Source organism: Strongylocentrotus purpuratus, unplaced genomic scaffold (assembly GCF_000002235.5).
Source record: "Strongylocentrotus purpuratus isolate Spur 01 unplaced genomic scaffold, Spur_5.0 spur5_scaffold_4, whole genome shotgun sequence".
Taxonomy (NCBI): Eukaryota; Metazoa; Echinodermata; class Echinoidea; order Camarodonta; family Strongylocentrotidae; genus Strongylocentrotus; species Strongylocentrotus purpuratus.
In genome coordinates, this window is record NW_022145610.1 from 9,978,618 (window position 1) to 9,995,166 (window position 16,549).

The window sequence follows — 16,549 nt, forward strand, 5'->3', positions numbered from 1 at the left end:
TGGTGTCGATGCTGCGCTCCAGCTGGATCCGGAGGTGGCGCAGCTCCTGGAGGAGCTCGGAGAGGTCGACACCCGTGGTCCGGTCGATGACGTGGAGACGGGATGGGGAGGGGCGAGATGAGGAGTGTCCGTTATCCGCACCCCTGCCTTGGGAACCAGGTGATCTTGTGCTGCCATCTATGAGTAGATAATGGGGTGGAAAAATATGATTCTTTAAGTCATGAGATTTGAAGGCGTGGTTGAAACTACCTTGAGGGAAAGACTTTATAATTGTCTGTTTGGAGCCAGAAGGGTGTTATCTCTCGCATTAACACAGACTTAATGCCCTTCTCTCTCTGAACAGAAAATATATGACAGCAGAGAGTGAAAGACACAGCTATACATACTACAATATCAATGGAAACATTCCGTTCATTCACACTATAAACAGCATGTTCTTATAATAATAATAATACTCAGTTTTTATATAGCGCTAATTACTATCACTAAGCGCTTCCAAACTTGGAGATTTTTACCCCGGCTTTAGTTGTGCTGCCATTACAGAGAATCTACCAAGTCTAAAACCTACTTATTCACAAGAAACTCTTTTCAAGTTTACTTCTAGTAAATAAGAGATTTTACATGTTGTCTGTACAGAGCCAGAAGGGGATTAACTCTGTTCAACAGGATATGAGTTAACACCCTTCTGGCTCCAAACAGACAATAACTTTTTGATGCATAATGCTTTACACGCATAGTTTAATGTTTTCAAAAAATGTCTTTTAAAACCTTTCAGATCTCACAACTACCAAAATTGTTTCCACCTTCTAAAAGGACAGGAATAACATTCTAGCATAAAAAAACATTACTAAGGTTTTGACTATGCAACTTTGTGAAAACTACTAAATCACTAGAACTTCTATAAAGATAAAAATAAAAAAGTAGCAAAAATATGACAAAGAATTGGACTATTCAAATCACCTTTTTGATGGAGCTGCTCATAGATACTGAGTTCAAAGCGGAGTGAGTTAGCAAGCTGCTCGTTGTCCGTCACCTGATCATGTAGCCTCTGATTCTGATCACTATACCGACGCTTCTCAGAGAGCAATCTGGAGGGGAAAGAAAAATGCAGTGAAATTCACCGCCTTGCACAAAAATCCCCTGCCTTGCACTATTTCAAGTTTTATAACACTTGTGCTTTTTCAACTTTACAAATATTTTCAAGAAAATGTCTGAGTTCACAGATATGAAGTAACTATTTCTTCATACACCTAAAAAAATATCTAAGCTAAATCGAGTAGATTTTACTGCAGTGAACATGTCTGCAACCTGTTTAATTTGCAGTCTGTTATGTCATGTCTAGAATTCCTTATCAAATGATTCAAACGCATTTCAATCATTAATTTCTTCCACAAAATGTCTGCAATGTCTTCTAATGAATTACTTTTTGTTTCTACAACAGTTTGAATAGTTGTCAAACGTCTTTATTCTCCCTGTACAAATTATTTTTTGTACACCGGTACATGTTTCAAGGGGTACATCATAACAACTTAAGAAAAAAACATGAAATGTTATTTACCTTTTGATCTCTTTGTTTGCTCTGTCCAACTCGGCTTTTACCCTGAGGGTCTTGTCCTCCTGTTCGGCAAGCCGCCTCTGGAGGGCGCTATTGTCGGTCGTCAGCTTGATGTTGGTTTCATACAGGTAGATACTACCTTGACCTACAAACAAACAATATAGTGAATGATTGATGGCTATTGTGGTGATCAGATATTGGCTCTAGCAACTTCTGCCCGAGGCTTCAATTAAAGAAACAGTAAAAAATAAACAAAAAGACTCACTTTTAAAAGCTTCAATTTAAAAAAAATAAGGTATCCAATATCTGGGCCCTGTTTCATAAAAATTCTTATCAATAACAATTACCATAGTTCTATATCAACTTTGCTCTCAGTCAATCAAATGCAAGGACTTCAGTAGCTTATAACAATTATTGTAATTTTTTAATTATAACAAGTTTTACGAAATGGGGCCCTGCACCATCATTGCAAAAAAGAATTTGACATTTCACAATAATATTGTTACAAGCAAACTTGTCGTCGTTATCATTAAGATTATCTTAAAGACTTGTATCATATCTCCGTCCCATTGTTTAGTACGGTAAAGGTCCAAATAAATGATAAAGAAGTTTTACCATCCGAGTGTTCCGAGCCAGATGAAGTCGTCTTCTTCCTCTTCTCTCTGTGCTTGTCGTTCATCGTCCTCGCTTCCTCCAATCTGTCATGCAGGATGATGATCTCTTTCTCGTACTCCCTGCAGATAGGAAATAACATGTGATGTACGGGATGGTCAATTCCAAGAGTTACGTTTCCAGAGAATTTTTTATTTTGAAAAAATAATATTATATATAATAAGCCCACGCACGCCAGCCATTTCCCCACTCCTCACGACAGATAGTCAACCTGTTTGAAACATTGAGCCCCTCATACTACCCATCCTCTCCAACAGGCTCAAAGAAAGATTACCAACAGTCTTTTTCAGGACTCCCCAATGCTCTCCCCTCATTCACATGGTGCAACCGTAAGCCTACTGTATATCTACATCACCATGCAAGCTGATACTTATAAGCAGCATCTAAGAATATTATAGACATGACATTTTAATAAAATTCAACAAATTAATGATAGAACATATAAACTAATGTAAGGTACCATTATAATTTCCTATCAAGCGTCCTGTGATGTATTCACTAGACCACGACACCTCAGGGTGGCAGAAACTACCTCGAAGCATGGGTCAATGTGGCGTGCGACTGTAATCCAGCTAAAAATGGAAGTTACACACTGATTCAGCCAAGGACGCACGTTCAAAACTGAGTCACATCTTTCGGATGGTGACGTTAAAGGTCGGTCCCCAGACGTAAATCATCATATCTGATTGATACACGTCTGTAAAATGCAAATTACACACACACACACACACACGTGTCCTACCTCTCTAGGTCCTTCCTTGAAGCCTCTGCTCTCTGCTCCTGTCTGCGTAAGATATCCTGCATGTCTTGGATCTGTTTCTTCTGGCTCTCCAGATCCTCTTGCATTTTGGTATCCCGATTCTGTTCAGATTTCAACCTGTAGAGGACGTAGGTAGTGATAAATAGTGATAACTAAAATACTTGTAGCCACATTAAAGGCCCACTGCACTACTTGTAGCTACTTGCGCCCTCTATATAACAAACAATGCCTAATCGGTGACCATTGGTCCCCCATGATCCTCTTTTTCTTATGTTAATTGAGAGCTGAGTTGATGAGATAACCACCTGTCCAGTGACCATGCAGGGCGCTCTAATCCCTCCTGTAAACTACGGCAGATAAGCTTTAATATTGCACACATATCGATCTCAGGGGATGCTCAATGCACCTATTATTATTATTATTATTTTATTTGGCAAATCAAATCACATAAATACAACAATATAACAAACATGAATTGAGAAAAAATCAATAGAAATATATAGAAACATTGCAATAGCAGGTGCATCCGGTCAAGCTGCCAGGGTATGGAAAATTTTAACCTAATAACTGTGATCCGCAGACCTTCCTCCCCACACTTGACCTGCTTTTGATTGAAATATTTATATTAATACATCAACAAAAATTCATTTTCATTGAGAACACAATGAAATATGTAATGATGTGTATGAAGGGGTGTAATGATATTATTGCAGGGCTCTCAGGGAGAACAGTAGTAATACTGATAAGGCTGCCCTGGGTAAACAGGAAATATTTTCGTTATCATTATTTTGAGTCATCTTGAGGCAATGGGGAGCATGACAGAAAGAGCCACAGGATGTGGAATCAGCCCCATAAACATTTACAATATGTTCACCAAGAAAACAAAATTCTGCCAAAACCACACCAATGTGTTATTCAACACAACTGAAGCGAATACATGTTCAATTCTGTCAAAGCAGTTTCACAACAGAACTATATGATAAGTGGTAGATGTACCTTTTAAGTAAATACAATCACTTCAGTAAATAGTATTTGACAAAAAGATGGGGACGCATTTCTTTTGCTGTAAGCCTCGAGTTGTTGAAGCAATGCACCAAAGGATAACATGAATTGATAAGAGGTAGATGTACCTTGTCAGTAAAAATAAAAACATTTAATAGTATTTGAAGAAAAGATGGTTAAGGAGGCTTACCTTTTAAGTTCATCTTTCATGCTGTCAGCCTTGAGTTGGTTATTGTGTAGGATCTCTTGGAGTTCTCTGTTTAGCTTCTGTTGTCCTCTGATTTCATCTCTTAACTGCTGCATCTGCTCATCCTTCACTCGCAACCTACAGCAAATAATAATAATAATAATAGTATCATAATAAACGTTAGGGAGGGGGATAGAAGATCTTGTATAATACTACGTTTCAGCATTTCATATCCTGTTGCTCCACATTCTGCGATGAAATCATCTAGAGAGCCTTTAAGAGGTCTTCCCCTCTTCGTCTTTCCACTTAGACGACCTTCTATGACTCTGATCATCAAGCCATCATCATGCCGCATTATGTGTCCAATTCATTTCTTCTATCTCTCTCTGATCGTTTGAAGCAGCACCCTCTGAAACAGATGGCTCAAGACCAAAGTACTTGGAAAAACACTTGATGTAGAATTCTGATTGGGTCACTGAACCTTTCATAAACTGACAGATCACTAATGATGAAGAATTCTTTGTGTGTATCGTTGTTTGACAAGTACAACAGAAAAATGTTGAAATAAACAGTCCATGAGAAGGCCTGATGGCTAAGAGGTAGAGCAGTGGTCTTGTGAACCAAGAGGTCCCTGGTTCAAACCAAGTCAATGCGCTTGCGCCCTTTGGTACAGCATTAATTCTCATTACCAAGTCCCCTGGTTACTTACTTAAGGATATACATGCTTTCTTAGCAGTCAGGTAAAGCAATAACCAACCATCAACCATGATTAATTGGTAATAGCATGTTAAAAGAGAAAGATGTTACCAAACCTGTGTCAGAGACCACCTCTCTATAAAGACCACCTGTATATTGTGATCAACAACATATATATTGCTTTCTTCTTGAAAGAAAGGCCACCTGTCTACAGAGACCACCTCTTCCGATTCTATCAGGTGGTGTTTATAGAAGTGTCATAATCGAGTGGTTTAAGCACTTGACTTGAATTTCAAAGGTCGTGGTTCGATCCCCGACATGGCACTAATATGCTTTAGAAATGCATTAATCTTCATTTGCCACACTCGACCCAGGTGAGGTAAATGGGTACCTGGCAGGAGTTAATTCTTTGAAATGCTGGAGCACTGTAATGGCAGCTAGGCTAAAGCCGGGGTGATAATAAATGCGCCTCGGAATAGAATTTCTAGATAGACGGTGCTATAGAAATGCCTATTATTATAGACAGGTCCATCTCTCTAAAAGAGAACATATTTAATCACAGTGCATAAAGGATAAAGAAATTTATATGATAAATTCAAAACTATGAAATCATAGTAAGAGTTCCATAGTTACCTGTCTGAAAACAATTCCCTGACATCATCTTCACTTTGCCTTCTTCCAAACTGCGATTCATCTGTAAGAATAAACATCAATGTAAAACTTTATTCAATCAAATGACTAAAAAACATGTAGAGATAACAAAAATATCAGAGGGTATTCTCCCGGCGCTACTTTATGTAAAGTTGACTCTTCATTTTTTTCTTTCCTATAACAAAGAAAAGTGATGTAAAAAATTTGCATAATTCATTACAGTTCAGATAACCCAAGAGAAATATCAGTAAAAATGTGTTCTTCGAACATTTATAACAAAACATAAATTATTTGGAAGGCAGATACTGTGTTCATCTATACCGAAAGATAAAATGGTAACTAGTTACATACTAACACTTACTTACTGTTCATAGCACCTTTCAAACTACTTTGAGTTTGATGTGATGAATGTAAAGCCATTGTAATGACAAAATAATGTAATGAAATTAATGGTGGATATAATGGTAATTGTTCAAATTTTTATAATTTTATCCTGATATATGTTTATTATCTCATACTGTGAATTTTTAATTCTGTTCTATACTCTTAATTTTCGAGGATGCAGCCTGTGGGGATGACATGCTTTCGAGTAATAGCAATTTCAATTGCTTTTGTCACCCCTAACCAGCAGATTGTGTCCTTCTCTCTCTCCTCTCCACTTTCCTAAAACTGTTTGCATTTATTATGAATAATTGTTATACTCACTGTATGTTTTCTGATTGGTCAAATAAATAATAACAAAAATAATAATAATAAGTAGGTGATCACAACTTTACTTCTGACTGTTACATTTTGCTTACCTCCTATGAGTCTTTTGATTGTATCCACCACTTCCGTGCCATCTCTCAGCCTCTCCTCAATGACAGTCACTCTCTCAGAGTCGGCCCCTTCCATGGCTGTCTTGTTATCCTTCTCCAGTCCCTTCAGGATTCCCAACGCTTCTGTCAGCATGTTGGTGAGGACAGCCATCAGGCTGCGAAGCTCGGCCAGCTGCTCGTGGAGCCGCCCGATCTCCATCTCCTGGGACCTGATCACCTCCTCGCTGAAGGAGTTCTGCTTCTGGGTCTGGAGCTCCACCAGCTCAGACAGCAGCTCCTGGTTGCGCTCCTGCAGGGAGCCGTTGGCGTCCATCACCTTCTCTAGCTGGCTCGTGACGTTCTCCAGATCCTGCTGGAGACGCTCAAAGGCCGCTCTGTTGGCGACAAGCTCGAACCAAGGGTTGGGGTTAGAAGGATCACGGGATGGGCTGGTGGGGCGGCTTAATCCGCCATTCTGAATACGGACCTGGAGCTTGCGGATGACGTGGCGGCACCTCTTCAACTGCTTCTTAAGGACTGTTACCTGCTCTTTGAGTTCATCAGTGTCATTGGTCAAACCAAACCCAGCAAACGTAACATCAGCAGGGCCCACACTTCTTTCTGATGGTGTCAAGCTTGCCGAAGATGTACTGTCCCTGTCGTCATCAGAACTGGGGATATGCGACAAAGAAACGGCCGACAAGCGACGGTTAGCTTGAGCATAAGTAGATGTATTCAGCAGATTTGAGTCGCTGCTGACACGCTTAGGGGTACCTGGTACTGGTAACCCCACGTTGTGGAGTTGTCGTCTGTAACGCTTGATGCGTTCGGCCTGTTGATGAACAGTGCCCTCTGTTGCATGAAGCTTGAGAGTCAAAGCTTTGAACCTTCTCTTTGTTGCATTCATCTCCAACTGGGCCTTCTCAAGCTGCTTATTCAAAGATGGAGGCATGACAGCCTTGTTCGAACTTGAAGCACTTCTCACTGGGATCCTACTGGTACGGTTTGCTTTCTCACGAGTCCCTTGCTCTTGGTCCTGCGTGGAGTCCAGCTCCTTGCGCAAACGTTCAATCTCCTTCGCCATGTCTACAATCAACTCCGGATTGAACTCTCTCTCCTGTCCTTCTGCTCCTGAGCCATTAAGATGAATATGCCTCTTCAGAAGCTCTATCAAGTTCTGTGCTTTGTCCAGTTTCTTCTGGAGAAGTGCGACCTGCACACCGTCTGCCGAAGCACCCACCGATGTCTGTCCATATTTGTTCTGGCTATCATGTTGTCTTCCCTGTACACGTTTCACTGCTTCCTGAAGCTGAGATGCTAGGTGTTCATTCTCTAACTTTAGGTTATCAACAAGGTCTCTTCCAGACTCTGGAGGAGATTCTGGACCAATGCCGAGATGGTGACGGAGAGCAGCATTCTGCTGTTCAGCTGCCTGTAGTTTATGATTCTTCTCTTCAAGCAGTGCTTTGGCTTGATCAAGCTGTTGCTTCAAGATTGGAACCACATGGTCTCCTGAAAAACAACAGAAATTTCAAATCATCAATACAGATTCTCCATTTGACTTTGTATCAGTTGAAAAATGTCTTCATATCAATACAAAAGAGTTGACCTGCATTTTTCTAATGTAACTTACAGATTTGCCGATACAACATTAACTCATGTCATAAATTAAATTTATGGCATAGCAAGAAGGGGAAAAAACATTCTCACTTATTAAACTAATATATGATTCTTAAGAATTGCTGCAATAACTCATGATTTACTGAAGAGCAGGATCAAGTAGTATCATTTCATTTCATTACCTGAACTGTCACTGCTTGCTTGATTGAGTAACGCTGCATCTAGCTGTTGTTTGAGTGTGGTGTTCTGTCTCTCGCTCTCCCTCAGCTTCTTCCTCAGTCCTGCCAGATCTTTCTGAAGCCCAGAGATCACCTGGGGATCACCATCCGTCTCCTGTCCGGGAACGCTCCTGAGGCTCTCCAGCTCCTCCCGCTCAATCCGCTTCTCCAGGGACTGGTACCGCCTCTTGGCATCCTTGAGGTTGGAGCGAAGATCCGCCACCTCCCGCTGGAGCTCCTCACGGGTGGCAGCGGTGGGATCGGTCTGGTCGTGTCCAGGGATGCTCCTCAAGCTCTCAAGCTCTTCCCGCTCCAACTGCTTCTCAAGGGTCTGCTGCCTCCGCTTGGACTCCTTGAGCTGAGACCGGAGCTCCATCACTTCTCTCTGGAGCTCGTCTTTGGTGGCAGCTGTGGGATAAGATAGTTCGTCCAGGCTGAGACCCGGTTGGGGAACTGGAATGTAGAGATTGGTGTCTCGGGAGAAGAGAGGAGGTGGTTGCATGCTCTCTGGATCATGGCCAACTCCAAAGCTTCTGCGCTGTGCCTCACTGGCTGTGGTGATAGTTGGCGAAACATCTGAAAATGAAAAAATGGACAAAGGCATACGTTTTACATGGATAGTTGTTACCATCTTCAACGCAATATTACAACAGATTAACATGATTATCAGTTACAAGCAGCACAATTTTAAATTCATTTTCAGTCTTATTTTTCTTGCTCAGATAGTCTACAGCTCATTTAAACTAAATCGAAGTGATATTCCCTTTAATTTTCTTAACATCAAGAGCACTTGCTGAAGTACTCACCATTGCTATCACTGCCGACTCCGCTACCTACACCACTAGTCGTTGACGATTGCACAGCACCTTGCCTGTCAATCACCACATGCAGGTGATTATCATTCCTCCTGCCCATGCCCTCCTCAATCTGTCTCCTCAGGGTCTGCATGGCAGCCAGTTCCGCCCCCAGGACGTCCCTGAGGCTGTTCTTGTCCCTATCATCGTGGGACGCATCTCGGCTGCTTCCTGTCTCACTCTGGTGGGTGATGTTGACGTTGAGGGGGAGGTTGGCGTGGAGGGCGTTGGTAAGGCGACTAAGCTCTCGGATTTGTTCCTGCATGAGCTGCTGAAGCTATGTAAAAGCACAAAGAAAAGGAGACGATTCAACATCGACGCTACACCTAAACAATGTAAAAAAATAAAGTATTGCACTTGTAGAAGACAGTCAATCTTGAGTGACCGGTTTTACTATACTCATTTCCCCCCCCCCCCAAAAAAAAAAAGACTGTAGTGTTATAAAAACTGTTAGGAAAACAAATTTTAACATTTCTATTTCCAATAATAAATATCTTGATAATCAGACAGGCTTCCGGCTGGTAAAAGTCATGGGGTTCCTGACTGACCTAAAGGTTTATGATTATCATTGCAGCATGAGCAAAATCCATGATTTTGTTTCAGAATCTGAGACAAAGATACCCAATCGATGGTTCCTACACTAAGTCAACAGGAGAAAACAGAGGTCAACGAATCAAGACTATGTTTGTACCTGTTCTGATGTATCACTTCCTCTGGGAGATTGGTCGCTATTTCCCAACCTGCCGTTCTCCATCTTCAGTTCCTGCAATGTACACAAAAAAGGAGAGTGTTAGTCGTTTATAATGCACACTGAACATTTCTCCCCCAAAAAGAGCCCATCAGAAAGAGCGAAAGGTTTGCAATTAACGTTTACATGAAAATTAAACAACAGGGTACCAAGAACAGAACCCTGAGGTACACCATATTCAATAGAAGCAAGTTAGGAAATATTTACCTCCTTGCATGACGTGAGAGAAGGTCATGCATGTTTGGTGTAAGGCACCACAATAACAACAAAATATGGTGTGATATCATTATCTGTTGATACACACGTAGCAACTTCTATAATGTGCAGTAGGCTTACGGTTGGACCATATGAGAGAGAGGGGGAGGATTGGGGAGTCCTGAAAAAGGACTGTCCATAATCTTTCTGTCTTGAGTGTGTGTGTAGTCCTGAAAAAGACTGTTGATAGTCTTGAAAAAGAGGATCAACCCGTTCAAAACGTCAAGCCATTCCTACTACCCACCCTCTCCAAACGGCGCTATAGTTCTCCCTAACACTATAAGCTCAAGAAAGATTATCAACAGTCTTTTAGTCAAGGCTACCAACAGTCCTTTTCAGGACTACACACACTCAAGAAAGAAATATTACCGACAGTCCTTTTCAGGACTAACCAATCCTGCCCCCTCTCTCTCTCACATGGTGCAACCGCAAGCCTACTGTATATCTACATCACCATGCAAGCCGTTACTTATCAGCAGCATATAACTTCTTTAATGTCTTTAAAATGTTCTTTAAAATTGCTACATATTTGACATGAGCTGCTTGTATGATATAAGTTGGCTACTAGGGGAGTCAAGGAAGACTGAGAATATATCTTATTCACGTAGGATGACCTTACCTTGATCAGACCATCCTTGATCCTTCCTGCATTGTTAAGCTCATCGATGCGGTCTTGCTTGGCTTGGAGGTCGTCCTCCAGATCCATGATCTTCCTGCGAAGCTTGGCCTACAGAAAGATACAAGAGAGAAGTCGGTTTATATGCTGCAAATATACCTGACAATGTTAAAGGTAAAGACCAGTTTTAGAAACGCCCCCCCCCCCCTCTCAAAAAATTAAATGGAAGCTCTTATTACCAATCATGTGAATGAATATGTTTTGACTAATATGTGATGACACTACCGGTCTATACCTTTAATGTCTCTGAACAGACATTCTTAATTGCTATATGGATATCATAATAGTTGGTTTGACTGGAGTAAACTGTGATTGTTATATACCATTTTTAAGTTGAAATCACTAGTTCCTACAAAAATCCATGAAGAAAACCATGAGCTCCTGCACCCCTCAGGTGACTTTTTGAGCTGATGGGGACACTTATCATCATCACTGGAATGATTAAAGGAGACTTACTGCATTCTGTTTGGCCTGCCTATCTGCCTCTTGCCCATCTTGAAGAGACTCCAAAGATTCCCTGAAATGCACACAAATGGAAAAAGGGAAACTCATCAAAACATGAACATCAATATGGAGAGATGAACTTCATAATGAAGAAGATTATGGAGGTTATGGTTTCTCTTTTTGATGTTGGTGACTGATAAGGATGAGGCTTGTTAGGGTGATGGCAATGATGATGATGATGATGATGATGATGATGATGCTGGTGATGATCATCATGATAATGATGGTGTCAATGTGGTAATTATGATGGTAGTGATCATAGTCATAATGTGGTTACAGTGAAAATGACCACATTACCATTCAGACCGCAAATTAGAACCAGAGATTAAAGATAATATCCTGTAATAAAAATAATGGCACAACACTTCTTAATAAGAAACTTGTTTCACTCACTTTGCCTTGGCTAGTAGTTTATTTTTGTTATCCAGATCCTCCCTGAGAGAGGCCACATAATCCTCATCAGGCTTCTGAGATCTCAGTCTTGCTAGCAGATCTATCAAAGATGAAACAGATATACATTAAAGGGATTTGGTAAATTTGTCTCAGATTCTGAAACAAAATCCTGGATTTAGCTCATACTGCAATGATAATTATAAGCCTTTAGGTCAGTCAGGAACCTCATGACTTTTACAAGCCGATCGCCTGTCTGATTATCAAGATATTTATGATTGGTAATCAAAATCAAATTGTGCGTTTTCCTAACGGTTTTCATAACACTACGGTTTATTGGGGAGTATAATAAAACCGGTCACTCAAAGATTTTTACTTTTTTGAGGCACTTCTTGATCATTTTGAAGCGCAATTTTTTTAGAGCTTCAATATTACACCATATCACAGACACTGATAACACGTAGGGCCGTGCATCTCAGATTTAACATTGTTAAACGATGCCTTTAAGTAATAATAATTCCTTCCATTATTAAAACAAATGTCATGCTTTCCAGTGTACCCACAATTTAACCATATGGCAAGACAGGTAACCAAGAGCTTGTAATCTATAAATGTTACACTGTGTCACTAATAGTAATACTTGACTCAAATAATATACAACTAAATAAATAATGTTGCATAAGTGAATTAAATATTTTACAAATGACTGTATTGCTGCAGCACTAAATCTGACGCTAAATGTACATACAACACAAAAGCCTTGTGATGTGATTATTATTCTTGAGAGAAGAGTCATTTACACCATTCACAGTGGTTAAGTGCATTTGTACAGAACTCTGGTGGTAACAACACCCTTAATGCCATGTAAGCATACCTGCCAACCTTTCACAGCAAAAACTAGTAATCTCTCATGGCAAAATTAGGAATACAGTCTATTTGTCTACTTTTCATCCAGAATACTTCAGTAAAAGAGAGGAATCTAAGGTTCAAAACAATAGCTTGAAGTCCCCAAAATAGGAATCCTTCCTCTAAAAATAGGAATGGTTGGCAGCTATGTGTCAGATATACTAATCTTCTACAGATTGCTTACCTTTATTTATTTATTTGTTTCTGATATTTAGACAGGGTGACTCATTATCACTAATAATGGTGGTCCTCCATGAGGCACTGCTAAACATGATGAGGATCAATAATACAAATTTAAAAAATAAAAATAATAATAATAACAAAATCATGACCATACCTTTGAGTTTGTCTATCTCTCTGTTGAGTCTATCATTATCATCCTTGAGCCTTGACATCTCGGCATGGTGCGACGGACTGGGTGACGCCCTCACGGCCGACTGCTGCATCTCCAAGAACAACCTGTCCTTCTCCCGACCACTCTCAAGCAGCTTCTGTTAATAGTAACAGAATAAACATTTAGTGAGCGCTAGTATCAGAATAAATGGTTATGTGAGATGAAAACAATGAAAACATGCATGTAAATACTAAATCCCTTTTATACTTGTTTATAAAATGAAATTCATAGCATAAACAAAGGAATTACAATTTCAAAAGAAGAAAATAAAATCATAAACCTCTCTTGTTAGGCCTCGACTTTCCTCTACTATGATGTGAAGGACATGAATTCAACCATGCCCCTTTTGATAGGTACTACATGTATCTCACATAAAAGTAATTTTTCTTCTCAAATGTCTCGTCTGGTCTCTTTGTTGATGGCCACAATCAAATGAGTTTATTATTACAGCACCAAGCGTGTAGACAACACTTTTTACTTCTAGCATTGCCATTCAGTACTGATAAAGGACAAACCATTAAATTTAAGAATGGAAATCACGGTAAAGGTTAAAAACAACTTTCTCTTCATGCAACTTGGGGGAACCCCCTAAACTTTACCTTTCATCTACTGACAAACTATCGGGTAGGCTTTATTTATTAGTAGTAGAGGCGTGTTTCTAAAAAATAGCCACAACCCAAACGCTAACCCTAAACATACCCGATGCACAGTCATGTATGCATATGGATGCAAATTAGCTACCTTGGCTAAATTACGTTGTGGCTATTTTAAGAAACATACCTCTACAACTGATTCAATAATGCCTATCAAACTAAAGGCAACTATACCTCTATCGTCTTGTCTTTCTCTGCCAAGGCGTTTCTCATCTTTCCAAGGAGAGTGCCCTGCTCATGGTCAGCTCTTGCAAGCGTCTCTTCTGCGTTCTATATCAAAGAATAATGCAAGGACAGCAATATAATTTTTATTCCAATACATCAACATTCCTCTTTCAACAAACCACTTATTCACCATACTTTGGCACACACAAAAGTGTCTCTTTTTTTGCTTTGTACAGATTTTACTCTCAGTTCTTATTTCATGGAGAGAAAAACATGCTCTAGACTTGAAAATATATCTCTGACTTAAGTGAGCAAAACACTCTGACATAATATAATGGCACACAAAAGGTCTTTTCTTTGTAAGAAAAAAATGATCCTCTTGAGTTCGTAAATATATAGAGAGTAAAAAGCTAGACTTGAAAATAAACGTATACCATGAATGAATATCATATCAGCCATTGTAAATGTAACATCAGGATCAAACTTCTCCCCCCCCCCCCCAGAATTCCTGCTTAACAGCCCTGAAATTACTATTATCACGAGAATTTGTCACGGCAAAAATATCGTACAAATGGCTATAAGCACGGATTACAATCATACCAGGAGAAAACTAATGAACTATTATTCAAAGGAAGTGAGAAGTAAAAAGGTTGGTGCATGAAAAATGATAACAGAGAAACCTTATTTTGCATATGTTTGTTTGTTTTACCTGACTGCTAAGAAAGCATGTGTATGCTGGTAAGTAAGCAACCAGGGGGAAGACTGCTTTAAGTCCCTCTGAGGGACTTGGTAAGAATGATAAATGCATTACCAAAGGGCACTAGTGCATCAACTTGGTTTTGAACCTGGAGCCTCCCAATTACGAGGCCACTGCTCTACCACTGAGCCATCACGCCTCCCAAGTATCTTTAACTGTTTACTAACCTGCAGTTCATATTCCTTCTCGTTGACCTGTCTCTGTAGGTCTCTCAGTGCGTTGCTCTTAGCTACCAGGGCTCTGTTGTACTTGTCATTCAGATCCTGAAAGGGACAGGAAACATACAGTTTGCTAACTGAATACAACTGTATCAATAATCACTTTATTTCTCATTATCTAAAATTTCTTCTGATCCCGTCTCTGCTCATTCTCGGATACCCTCTCTGATGCTCTCTCCCTTATTAGTTTACATATGTCACACAATCACAATATCACCTCCTACCATCACCACCTCCCTCATTTATAAGTCGCATACAGGTGTACATGAAATTGTATCCATTTTTATGTGCTCTGTACATTATAAGTAATCCATTCTTTCTCATGACATGATTAAACTCAAGTTGCCAAATTATTCAATCACTACAGATGGAATCACAGCTACAAATAAACAAATTAGAACACTGTAAATAAAGAAATTAATCATACATTCAAACCTGCTTTAGTGACCACCTGTCTACAATGACCATGTGTCTACAAAGACCAATTTTTTTAGTTTCTCTCTTCAAAAAATGCTTTCTCATTGAAACATGTACTAAAGGAACATGTAGATAAAGACCACCTGCCTATAAAGACCACTTTTTCTTGTCCCCTTTGGGTGGTCTTTATAGACAGGTTTCACTGTATTGTCATACCTTGATCTGAGTGTCCTTGTCTCTAATGGTCTGCAGGAGGTCTTGCGTAGCTTTCTCATTGGCCGCGGCTACTTGAGCTCGCTCGCGGACAATCTCCTATTAAAAAAAAACATGCCACAGAAGAGATAGAAGTACATGTAGGACAGGGATAGATAGGGCAGTGTTACTAGAAATGGCAATTTAGTTTTTTTGCTTTAAAAAAAATAAAAAAATATGCACTGAACTTCTGCTGTACTCGCGAGTATTGGAATAATTCCTAGTTCGACATCTCTTTCTTTCTCCCCCCCCACCCCCGCCCTCTCGCCCACTCGACCTCTTTCTTCTCCCCTTCTCTTTCCCCATCTTTCTCCCCTTCTCTCTCTCTCTCTCTCTCTACTCAATCCCATTAACTATCTATCTATCCCATCTATTAACTCACCTATAGTTGTTCACTATCATGCTTGATTTGTTCAGTCTCTATATTCTCTCAAAGAAATGCTCATATTGTCACCCCTAGGCTCTTCTAGGTTGGAAATTGAATCATTCCTAGTTTGACTACCCCCCCCCCCAACACTCCCATGATCCCACCAACACCATAAAAGTACAAACACATCTTCAAACATTCACCTCCAGTTGTTTATCCTTGTCCCTGAGTCGTTCGGTCAACTGCTGGATGGCAACGTTCTGGGCCGCTCCGTTGCGGTCCTGGTTCTTCTGCTGAACGCCTCGCTCCTCCTCCAGCTCCCTCTCCTTCCCAGCGATGGCTGCCTGGAGACGGCTGATGATCGCATCCTTCTCACCAAGGGACCGGTGGTGGTTATCCTCCGCATCCTGATGGAGCAAGATTAAAAATAAAATCCATAATGACTGACTCATATCAGGGTTACATTTTTATCAAAAATATCATGATCTAATTTAATTTCATCTTGCATATATTTTTTTTACATCACTATTATTGCAAAACAAATACTATTGGGAGGGGGTGGGGGATTGAGCAAGATTAGAAATGAAATTCATAAGGACTGACTCATATCAGGATTACATTTTTATGAAAAATTATGATATAATTTTATTTCATCTTGCATGAATTTTATTTTGTTTGTTTGTTATGCAATCTGGTTTAAATGGGACCTCTGGGGGCCGTGTCTTAAAAAGAGTTGATATTAATTGCAACTTATTTGCAACTATGTACATAAGAGATAGGAGACTGCAAACTTGCGATTGTTGGGAGGACTTGCGATTGATTTGGATCAATCACA

General features: G+C 40.0%; 1 protein-coding gene across 6 annotated transcripts in view; it reads right to left on the bottom strand.

The window, feature by feature from the left end:
• Positions 1–1,539: 1,539 nt before the first annotated feature.
• LOC100892164 (myosin heavy chain, muscle) overlaps positions 1,540–16,549 on the bottom strand; it is an 80,023-nt gene continuing 65,013 nt past the window's right edge. For all 6 annotated transcript variants that reach the window (XM_030997396.1, XM_030997397.1, XM_030997398.1 and 3 more), the window contains 17 exons: positions 15,918–16,121; positions 15,312–15,407; positions 14,628–14,723; positions 13,713–13,808; positions 12,829–12,982; positions 11,589–11,688; positions 11,148–11,208; positions 10,635–10,742; positions 9,704–9,775; positions 8,965–9,289; positions 8,123–8,734; positions 6,324–7,832; positions 5,506–5,566; positions 4,180–4,314; positions 2,970–3,104; positions 2,171–2,289; positions 1,540–1,700 (listed from right to left, as the gene is read on the bottom strand). In XM_030997396.1, the coding sequence (XP_030853256.1) occupies positions 1,555–1,700; positions 2,171–2,289; positions 2,970–3,104; positions 4,180–4,314; positions 5,506–5,566; positions 6,324–7,832; positions 8,123–8,734; positions 8,965–9,289; positions 9,704–9,775; positions 10,635–10,742; positions 11,148–11,208; positions 11,589–11,688; positions 12,829–12,982; positions 13,713–13,808; positions 14,628–14,723; positions 15,312–15,407; positions 15,918–16,121 (4,029 nt within the window). In that variant the 3' untranslated portion in view covers positions 1,540–1,554. The remainder of the gene's footprint in view (positions 1,701–2,170; positions 2,290–2,969; positions 3,105–4,179; positions 4,315–5,505; positions 5,567–6,323; positions 7,833–8,122; positions 8,735–8,964; positions 9,290–9,703; positions 9,776–10,634; positions 10,743–11,147; positions 11,209–11,588; positions 11,689–12,828; positions 12,983–13,712; positions 13,809–14,627; positions 14,724–15,311; positions 15,408–15,917; positions 16,122–16,549) is intronic.